This window comes from Lactuca virosa, chromosome 4 (genome assembly GCF_052849685.1).
Source record: "Lactuca virosa cultivar CGN04683 chromosome 4, Lactuca_virosa_CGN04683_v6, whole genome shotgun sequence".
Lineage (NCBI taxonomy): Eukaryota > Viridiplantae > Streptophyta > Magnoliopsida > Asterales > Asteraceae > Lactuca > Lactuca virosa.
The window spans coordinates 300,379,541-300,391,460 of NC_136429.1; the positions used below are offsets into that span (position 1 = coordinate 300,379,541).

General features: G+C 34.6%; 1 protein-coding gene across 1 annotated transcript in view; it reads right to left on the reverse strand.

Annotated features, from left to right (window-relative positions):
• LOC145106013 (demethylepipodophyllotoxin synthase-like) overlaps positions 1 to 6,088 on the reverse strand; it is an 89,744-nt gene extending 83,656 nt beyond the window's left edge. The window contains exon 1 of the mRNA XM_079043063.1: positions 5,742 to 6,088. Within this exon, the coding sequence (XP_078899189.1) occupies positions 5,742 to 6,088 (347 nt within the window). The remainder of the gene's footprint in view (positions 1 to 5,741) is intronic.
• Between the last annotated feature and the right edge of the window lie 5,832 nt (positions 6,089 to 11,920).

The following is an 11,920-nucleotide window of genomic DNA, read 5'->3' on the forward strand; positions in this document are numbered from 1 at the left end:
AAAAATAGCATTCAGATGATACAAATTCCCAACCATTTTGTACAACTGCTATGAAATATACTTAAGCTGGTAAAAATATAAAAATGGATTTTTAAACGGTTTAACCCGATTTCATGATTTTTGTGCATTTATTCTAACAAAAATGAAGAAAAATAGAAACCAGTTTCCAAAATTACTCAAACTTTTGAAACACTTTTATTAGATATACTTAATCTAGGAAAAATAAAAAAAAAATAGATTTCTAAACTGTTTAACCCAATTTTATGATTTTTGTGCATTTATTCTAACAAAAATGGAGAAAAATAGAAAACAGATTCCAAAAACTACACAAACTTTTTGTAACACTGTTATTATACATATAGAAGCAGTGAAAAATATAAAGGATATTTTTCAACTAGTTTGGATATTTTTCTTTGTTTTATTCCCTTAAATAATCATTAATTGGTGAATAAATATTAAACAGTTAAAGTAAATTACCAAAAATTTTGTAAACTTCATTTACAGTATAATTTGGAAAAAATACCAAAGGTGATTTTTATATAGTGGAGTCTGATTTTGTGGATTTAAATGTATTTAATCTTAGAAAAATAGAAGAAAAATAGCGTATAGAAGAAAAAACTCATCCAAATTTTTATTTAACATACTAGTATGGTAATTATACTTGTGCTTCTACGTCTTGGAGCATTTAAGACTACAAATCGACTTTATAGAAAATATAGGATTTTCTATGGTTTACATCTTTATTTTGGAAGATAAACAGTTTTCGGTAGAATTTTCCGAAATCATTATTTCACAATAGAGTTAGTGAAACTAGAAACTTATTTACAAAAGGTTTAATACTTCTTATTAAACAAATATTACATAAAGCACCTTTATGGTTAATTCTATAATTCCTTAGTTTATACATTCAAATTATATATAAATAATATCCAATAGACAGTGGAATGTGTGGCTTCCACACATTCAACTGTCCGTTCAATATTAGGTTATATATAGTTAGTATAAACTAATAAATTATAGAAGGAACTATTGTGGTTACCATTTTACCGGAGATTCATAATTGTTAATTATGTAATTACTTGATGAATACATTAGGATTATATATAATAAAGATCCGGTAGACAGTGGAATGTGTGATTTCCGCCTCATTTCCTGTTGTTTGTTTGGTTGTGGGCTTAGGGCAGATTCACTAATTCAACTGTCTAATCGATCTGTATTATATATAATCAGTATTCACCGAATGATTACAAAAGGATTAACTACAGTCATATTACTTATTAACAAATATAGGATTTTCTTAAGGGAACGTTTTTCAAATTAAAGGATCATTAAACTTAACGTACTTAGTAAATACATCAGGGTTAGATACATAAAGATCGGACAGATAGTGGGATGTGTGGATTCCGCCTCATTTTCTGTTCCTTTTTTGGTTGTGGGCTTAGGTCAGAACCACACAATCAACTATCTGTTCGATCTAAATGTATATGACTTGTATTCACTAAGTACTCGTAGAAGGGAAAATCACGAGTTGTTTTACTTATCATTCATATACAGCAGAAAATATAGGATTTTCTGGAGGAACTGACGAACTTTTCAAAAGAATAAAGGATATACTTTCTATAACAAAAATACTTATGAACTCACCAACTTTAATGTTGACACTTTTTCAAACCACTTGTATTCTCGGGGTCGTAAGTGGACAGGTACTCTCTCCCAGGAGTTGCGAAGATGGAGCTTTACGTCTTATCTTTTGTTATACTTATCATGTATTTCAAGTAATGTTTTTAAACATAATCTAAATATTATATTATCAATACAATGGTTGTTGTTACTTTGATTACTATAATGCATGTCTTGTGATACTTGACATGACGTCTTCCACCCCCGAATGATTTCGCCGTTCCGGTTTGGGGGTGTGACAGAGAGAGGCTCCCTCTCTCTCTCTTAAAATTTCAATTTATAAACTTCTTATTTCAATCTTTTTATAAACTTCTAATTTTTTTAAAAATGTCCCTTTATTTAAATCTTGATACATTAAAAATCATTGTTTTTAGCGCATAAAATATGATTAATGTTTGATAATTAAATCTTTATATCTAAGATTATATCCTATAACTTAATTATTTTAATTTAATATAATGAGGTTCATAAAAAATCTTATAGAGTTTTTAGGTTTTAACGTTTATAAATTTGGATTTTTGGGCTTTTGGAACATTGTTAGATATTTACCATCATATGGAAGTGAAATTAGAAGATTTTAATTTATTTCAAGGGTTTTATACCCTTTTTCAATTGTAAAAAATGTTTGGAGTTGTTTCTAATTCGGGTATTGGCATTTCCTACAGTAGCTAGACAACTTACTAAAATCGTAAGAGTCAAGTATCTTAGTCCTAGATTTTAGTTGGATCCTAGTTTCTACAAGATTGTGACCTAATTTATACTACTAGGCCATGGCATGATGTGCATATATGGTTTATAAAAAGATGCATGAGTCCGAGAATGACCTCAATTTAACAGTTTTCATAGTATCCCCCACTCAAAAAGAATTTCGTCCCGAAATTCAATTTATGTCATCATTTGTCATCGCATGGAAAAAGTTGCGGATATTTTTCCTTCATGAAGTCATCATGCTCCCAGGTGTACTCCGGCCCGCATTTTAAGTTACATCGAACTTTCATAATCGGAATCTTACTCCGCTTGAGTTGTTTCACCTCTCTATCAAGGATTTCTATCGGCTCCTTAACGAAATTCAGCTTATCATTGATCTTGATTTCCTCTAGAGGTACTATCGATGCTTTGTCGGCTAAACATTTCTTACGATTGGAGACATGGAATGTGTTGTGAATAGCGCTTAACTCTTGGGGTAATTGGAGTTTTTATGCCACCGGACTGATCCTTTCAATGATTTCAAAGGGTCCAACATATCTTGGGCTTAGTTTTCCTTTCTTACCAAAATGTACAAGCCCTTTCCAAGGCGACACCTTTAGAAGTACCTTGTCTCTGACTTGGAATTCTAATGTTTTTCGACGATTGTCCGCATAACTTTTTTGAAGATCTCTAGCGGATTTAAGCTTATCTCTAATGATAGCAATCTTGTCAGTTGTTTCCTGGATAAGGTCTATTCTAGACAATTGTCTATCTCCGATTTCTGCCAAACACAATGGAGAACGACACTTGGGTCCATACAATGCTTCATATGGAGCATATCGGATACTCGTGTGGGAAATGTTATTGTAGGAAAACTCGATTAAAGGCAAATAAGTATCTCGATTTCCTTTGAATTCAATGTCACACACCCGTAGAATATCTTCCAATGTTTGTATTGTTCTCTCTGTCTGCCCATCTGACTGAGGGTGGTAAGATGTGTTCAAATTTATTTGGGTTCCTAGAGCCTTTTGTAACATACACCAAAATCATGATGTGAAACGACTATCTCTATCAGAAATGATAGATAGAGGTACACCATGCAGAGCAACAATTTTGTCGATGTAGACTTCGCCCAATTTTTCCATCTTGAAGTCTTCTCGAATAAGGAGAAAGTGAGCAGATTTCTTCAATCGATCCACTATCACCCTAATCGAATCATGACCTTTAGAAGTTCTAGGAAGTTTGGTAATGAAATCCATAGATATTTGCTCCCATTTCCATTGTGGAATTTCATTCTGTTACAGTAAGCCAGATGGTTTTTGATGTTCAGCTTTTACTATTGGGCTTGTCAAACACTTCCCAACATGCAAGGCGATATCCTTTTTCATTCCAGTCCACAAATAGTACTCTTTAAGATCTTTGTACACCTTATCCGCTCCAGGGTGGATTTAGTATTTAGATCGATGAGACTCCTCTAGTACTATGTCTCTCAAATTGTTAACCCTTGGAATCCAAACTCTGTCCTTAAAATAACGTACTCTATCGGGTTTGGTTTCAAATCTCACCTCTAAACCATGTAAAGTGTCACCTGGAAGATTTTCCATGATCAAGGCTTTCTCCTGGGCATCAATGATTTGATATTTCAAGCTTGTCTGTATTACCATTCCCAAAGCTCTTACACGGGAAGGTTTCACTCTTTCTTTTCTGCTAAGAGCGTCGGCTACTACGTTAGCCTTGCCTAAGTGATATCGTATCTCACAGTCATAATCACTAAACAACTCTACCCATCTCCTCTGCCGCATGTTTAACATTTTATGATGTAGGATATGCTGACGGCTTTTGTGGTCGGTATAAATGTTGCACTTGGTTCCGTGAAAATAATGCCACCATATCAAAAGAGCGAAAACTATTGCTCCTAGTTCTAGATCGTGGGTTATATAATTCTTCTCATGCGGTTTGAGTTGTCTGGAAGCATACGCAATAACCTTATCATTTTGCATTAATACACATCCTAAACCTTGATGAGACGCCTCACAATACACTACAAAATTCTCTTATCCATCTGATAAGGCAAGAATTAGTGCATTGGATAGTTTGTTTTTGCAGGATTTGGAAATATTCTTCTTGTTTCTCTTCCCAGAGAAATTTTCTTTCCTTTTAGGTCAAAGATGTTAATGGTTGAGCAATCCTTAAGAAATTCTTAATGAAGCGTCTGTAGTACACAACTAATCCTAGAAACTGTCATATTTCTGTCGGGGTGTTGGGGGTTCCCACTTCTTAATTGCCTCAATCTTAGCTGGATCTACAGGAATTCCTTTTTCGCCCACCCCATGACCAAGGAAATGTACTTCCTGAATCCAAAATTGACAAGTAACTTGGCATACACTTTTTGCTCCTTCAGTAGCTCCAACATTAGCTTCAAATGTCGTTCATGATCATCTTTGGTTCGCGAGTAAACAAGTATGTCATCAATAAATACGATTACGAACTTGTCTAGGTATGGTCTCCAGACCGTGTTCATCAAATCCATGAAAAAAGTGGGCGCTTTCGTTAGTTCAAAAGGCATGACTAAGAACTCATAATCTCCATAACGGGTTCTAAATGTTGTTTTATAAATGTCTCCTTCTTGAAATCTTAGTTGATGATATCCTGATCGGAGATCGATCTTTGAGAAGTATGAAGCACCCTGCAACTGATGGAACAAGTCATCAATTCGAGGAAGAGGATATCGATTCTTGATTGTCAACTTGTTCAGTTCTCTACAATCAATACACATTCGGAATGACTAGTCTTTCTTTTTGACGAACAACACCGGGGCTCCCTAAGATGAAGAACTTGGTCGTATAAACCCCTTGTCTAGAAGTTCTTGAAGTTTTCTGGACAATTCTTGCATCTCGGATGGCGCGAGGCGATATGGTGCTTTTGCTACTGGTGTCGCTCTGGGAATTAAGTCGATTAGAAATTCGACTTGTTTGTGTGGGGGTAGACCGGGTAATTCCTCTGGAATCATTTCGGGATAGTCTTGAACCACCGGGATCTCTTTGATTTGCTTAGCTCCGGGTTCTCTTTCTACCACGTGGGCCATGAATGCAATACAATCCTTCTTCAGGGACGTGTTTATCTTCATGCTTGACACAATGTTTAAACTTCTTCCCGACTTCTCACCGTGTTTGATAAGGGTTTTGTCTTTGGGGAGAGGTATTCTAATGACTTTATCATAACAACTAATGTCCGCCCTATTCTTGGATTACCAATCCATTCCTACTATTACATCAAAACTATCTAACTCTATGGGAATTAGGTCAATCCTAAAGAGTCCATCAGCTAAGTTCAAAGTACAACCTGAAATTATTTTATTAGCCCTAATGTCATACCCATCAAGAAGTTCAATAGCATAAGTATTCCTCATCTTTCTTGATTTCAAGTTAATTAATGGTGTAAATGATAAAGAAATGAAACTCTTATATTCTCCCGCATCGACTATGACTGATGCAAAGTGATTGTTTAGGAGGAACGTACCTGTAATCACTTCAGGGTTTTGACGAGCTTCTTCTGCATCAATCACAATGGCTACACCTCCTGCCCGCCCACCTTGATTACCTTGGAAATTTTGCCTAGTCTGGCCCTTGCCCTTGTTACTAGCCCCCCTGATTAGTTTGGCGCAAGCATCACGAAGGTGATCAGTACTCCCGCACTCGTAACATGTCCTTTTTCTATCCATATTCAGCTTACAACACTTCGGGTAAGGGCATGTCTGGTTACATATTCGGCACACAGGGCAAGCTCCTTCGTGATGGAAGTTACACTTGTTTCACTTCGGATGCGGTCATGTGTACTACTTTACCTCCTAAGTTTCCACGACTCTCTGTTACTGAGTTTTCATGACTCTTTGTTCCTGAGTTTTCACCGGTTCTTGCTCCTGGGCTCTTACCATAATGTTCCTCTTGCTACTAGAGTTTTCCTTTTTCGAGGCTCCCGTTCGAATCACATCATTGGTGAGTCGATTTTCTAGACTTACTGCACTTTGAATGGTGGTTGGGTTAGCTGCAATAACCATTCCTCAAATCAGGCGCCAAACCTCAAAGGTAGCGGTCAATCCGCTTCTCCTCAGGAGTGACCATGCGAGGTACCAGTTTTGCTAGGTCATGGAATCAGACTGTGTACTTCTATATTTATGTTCCAACCATATAATGGTTCCAGAACTCAGATCCAAGCTTCTGAATTTCATCCTTGGGACAATAGTCCTCTATCAGTGGCTTCTTCAGGTCTTCCCAAGTTATCTAATATGCCGCTGCACAGCCTCGGTTTTGCACTAGGGTATTCCACCAGGTCAATGCCCTATCCTGGAGTAGACAAGTTGCATACTCCACTTTGTTGTGTTCGAGGCATTTGATAATGTGAAGGACCGACTCTATGTTGTCAATCCATTTCAGCAACCCGACCGCACCTTCCTTTCCATGCAATTCCTTAGGTTTGGAAACAATAAAAGACTTGTAGTTGCATTCTCTTTCATTGCCTCCCTGATTTCCTCATCTAGTTCCTTGGTTAACATTAAGATCCGCAGTTACTTGAGTAACAATTTTTGGGATTGCTGCCATGAGTTGTTGTGCTACCAATTGAGCAACATCGGGTGTTTCGTTCTGTGGGCGCACGCGAGTTGGCCTTCCTGACAGGGTTCTAAGACACAAGTGAAGAAATATGTATAACTATATAAAATAATGTATAATATTTGGTTCACTACCATTTTGAAAACCATATGTGTTGTTAAATTCACGGTTTGCATTATTACTCTGCATATAGATTTCAGAAAAGAAAGAAAAAAAAAACTTTTTTTATTCAACCACTGACTAAATAAAATCTAGGTTTTGATCTCATAGTAAAAATTTTCAAGAATAAAATAATATTTTTCATGACCATTTGAAATAGTTTTCATACCAAAACAATACATCATTCCAAAAAGAAAGTTTTAATGTTTCTTCCAAAAGACACCCCACATGGGTTTTCAATACATTATAAAATAAAATATTGAAAATAGAACCAAATACGAATCGCTATCCCAACAAGAAACATCCACACCATAATCAGTAACAGCCCTCCGAACACATAACATGTTGTCACTGCACGACCTGCCACTCGCTTGGCAGCTCTTGCAATATAGGTAGCCTCCATCGCATGCCGAAATAGGATTCCCATTCCTGTCATCACCTCATCCAAAACCTCTTGATACCCAGCTATCACTACAAGACTATGTCATAGATCCGCTTCCATCCACTGCATTCTTCGGGACTCCTCATCGGTCATACATGCCTGCCTGACAGATATCCCTATAACTTGATGTGTTGGGGTGCTCTCGGTCCTGCCATGTTGGGTCCTACTCTATCGTATGATATCCGCACGGGCCTAGAGATGTTCTTCCTTGCAATGTGTCGGATACGAGGCCCAGAGGGTGGTGGCTGTGGCAATACTGATGCAGGCGATACCTCACATTGCTGACCCAGGGCGCTGTCGCTACTAATCTCCACCGAGTCTCCTCTGTCTTCTAAGGGGTCTTCTTCCATAAAGGCGAGGGGATCATTTCGAGGGACAACGGTGACATAGCCGGACTCATCAGCCAAGGGGGTAGCACAAGAGGATGACGATGTCGACATAGTGGACTGAGACATAGTTTTAATGAGTCATGAAATAAATTACAATGAATTCCTATAATATGCAATGCTTACACACACCAAAATTCATCTTTTAATTTTTGAAATAAAGTTTTCACAAAATTTTGGTTGAACATATTCCCATTGTAATTAGCTCAAGCTTTGTATAAATTTTTCATTAATTAAACGTAGGTGATCATGATATGTCTAATTGAGGTCCAATAATACAACTTCCGACCTAATTACATTTTTAGTATGTTCGATTTAAAATAAAATTTATAGATTTTGGTTATAGGTTGTGTTTTCTTAAAAGAAAACTGATGTTCTCTTTAACTTTAGCTCTGATACCATTTATGTCACACCGCGCTAAAGTGGAAACGCAAGATATAACAGTGATAAAGGTTTCATTGCAAAAGATAAATATACATCACCATAGTAGTAGTTACAAGTTTACAACCCATAATTTAAACAAAACAAAATACAAGTTTCCCAAAATAACATTGTTCAAAAGTTAACTTCATAAAATAACTTCCACATGATGCAGGTGTACTATGAAAATAACATGTAAACGAGCGTCAACTATGAAGTTAACTTCATAAAGTTAAATTCATAAAATAACTTCCACAAAATAACAATCTTTTTATCCAATTACTAATTATTTCTTGAAAAAACATGTAAAACGAGCGTCAACTATGAAAATAGTTGGTGAGTTCACAGGTGTACTAAATCAAGGTTTGATAAAAAAAAAAAGTTTCCATAGATACAAGTACATTGCTATAATGAGAAACAAAGTTTGTTGCTATAATAAGAAACAAAGTTCGTTGCTATAATAAGAAACAAAGTTTGTTGCTATAATAAGTAAGTTAGTTTGAATGTATATGAGCAAAAAATGAATTCACAACCAAGCCTATGACTGATGCCCTATCAAGATCTATGCTTATCGTTCCATAGATTACATGGTATCATGCACTCCAGCAATCGGGCGAGTGAGGAATTTTCAATTCCTAATAGCGCTATCCATAATGACCATTGGCTCAAAGAGTTAATGGTTGGAGTAAAGTGTAAGGGAATGGACTTAAGACGATAAGGCCTCATGTTTCAAATTGTATACACATACATAGCGAAATATAGCAAAATATAGCAATCAAGTTTGATACAATTCAATTTAAATACAATAAATAATAAATAGCTTTTCGGACAGGCTTTTCCACCCCAAAACATAAAAACCGAATATAAGGGGAGTCTTGAATACTCACAATGTTTCAAATTGCTACAAGCGGTGCATCAAAATACACCAACACCTTACTACCGGGATCCTACGACATCAAACACACGCTAGTGAGTTTCTATGTTGAAATCTAATGCAGATAGAGAAATGCCAAATTTTTGTTCTAATATTAGTTTTATATTAACTGGGTAACAATTTTTCTAAAATTGCGATATTTTATAACTCATGTGATTAAGACAATTTTGGATATTAATTTCCAGATTTTTGTAATATTAATTGAGGGTATTTCAACACATTTAATGATGTTTTAAAATCCTAAAATCCAAAAATGTTATAAAACAGTTCCCAAAATTTTTTAAACTTTACATTTTCATTCCAAATACAGTAAACGTATTCCAGAAAATTTCCCTTGAATTTGTGATGTTATTAGCTATTTTTCCAAATGTCTAAGCCTTTATATCAGCATAAATTCGTGAAAAATAGAATTTGGATGATAAAAATTCCCAAATTTTTTGTACTACTACTATTAAATGTACTTAAGCTGGGAAAAATATAAAAATGGATTTCTAAACGGTTTAACCCGATTTTATGATTTTTGTGCATTTATTCTAAAAAAATGGAGAAAAATAGAAAACAGTTTCCAAAATTACCAAAACCTTTTGTAACAATGTTATAAAACATACTAAGACTGGGAAAATATAAAAACGGATTTCTAAACAGTTTAACCCGATTTTATGATTTTTGTGCATTTATTCTAACGAAAATGGAGAAAAATAGAAAACAGTTTCCAAAAATTACACAACCCTTTTTTAACACTAGTATTGTAAATATAGAGGCTGTTAAAAATATAAAAGGTATTTTTCAATTAGTTTGGCTATTTTTCTTTGTTTTATTCTCTTAAATAATCATTAATTGGTGAATAATTATTAAACTGTTAAAGTAAATTACCAAAAATTTTGTAAACTTCATTTATAGTGTACATAATCTAGGAAAAATACCAAAGGTGGTTTTTATATAATGGAATCTGATTTTGTGAATTTAAGTGTATTTAATCTTAGAAAAATAGAAGAAAAATAGCATATAGAAGAGAAAAATCATCCAAATTTTTAGTTAACATCCTAATATGATATACGGTTTTCAGGTAAACTTTCATGAGTTTTGGATGAGTAGAACTAGTTTTCCTATCTTTAGTCCATTATAAATGCAAAAATCAAGAAAAAATAGGTATGCATTATGCAAAATTACCAAAATATTTTTATGAGTATTCCACATGAGGTAGGAACTACGAAAAACCATAGTTAAGAATTTTGCATTCCCCAAAGTGGTTTTTTGATTTATTGGAACTAAACAATGTACATAATCTGGGAAAAATACCAAAGGTGGTTTTTATATAATCGAGTCTGATTTTGTGAATTTAAGTGTATTTAATCTTAGAAAAATAGAAGAAAAGTAGCATATAGAAGAGAAAATTCATCCAAATTTTTAGTTAACATCCTAATATTATATACGGTTTTCAGGTAAACTTTCATGAATTTTCGATGAGTAGAACTAGTTTTTCTATCTTTAGTCCATTATAAATGCAAAAATCGAGGAAAAATAGGTATGCATTATGCAAAATTACCAAAATATTTTTATGAGTATTCCATATGAGGAAGGATCTGCGAAAAACCATAGTTAAGCATTTCGCATTCCGTAAAGTGGTTTTCTGATTTATTGGAACTAAACAAAAAGAAAATTCAAAACCAGAATAAACAGTAACAAAAATCGATGAATCTTATGGAGAGATAATTTTTTACTTGAGGGATCATCCACGAATCTATCTAGGATTTATAGACGTTAGAAAGTATTTTAAATGATGTATGACTGTGTTTCCTTGTAACAATTTTAATAAATCAAGGAAATGATAAAACTTGTAAAAATCTGTATTTTAGGGTTTGACATAGGTTTTGGTCCTTGGATTTCACCATCAAACAACATGCATGTTGTTCATGGGTGAAACCTACCACCATCATTATCATACTCGAAATTCATGGCTATTCTCAATATTCTCATGAATTTTCATAAAGAAGGGTGTAGGCGAAGGAGAAGTGTAAGAAAAACCTTCAAACCTAAAATGAAAAGTGAAGGAGAATGAAGGATTTTCGTGTTTACCTTGAAGAACAACTCTAGAAGATGAAGATTTGAAGTTTGGGAGATGTTCTTGGCTGGAGAATTTTGTGGGTTTAGAGAGAGAAAGAGAGAGTTTGAGTGTTGTAAATGATAGAGTGAGAGAGAAAGTGAAGAGGAAGTTGAAGTGTAAGGGAAATGGGGTGTCTTGAAGAGGGTGGCCGAATTTATGAGTGAGAGAGGCTCCATCTCCCTTAAAATTAAAATTTATAAACTTCTTATTTCAATCTTTAGTGGTGTTGATTATGATGGCATGTGCGGAATAAGAAAAGATCTAGTGAATCATCATGTAAACTCAAGAACTCAAGGAGTAAATAAATCTTTTTAAGCTCATATTAGATCTAGAAAACATATACAAATGGGTTTTGTACAAATTCTCTCTGTAGTCTAACACTCCAAAATGATCATTACTAAATATGAGTGTCACTCACTTCCTACCTATAGGAAAGACAACTTATTTACACATCAATAAGGGTAAGCCACATGCAACGGTGACTTTGCACCCTAACATTCT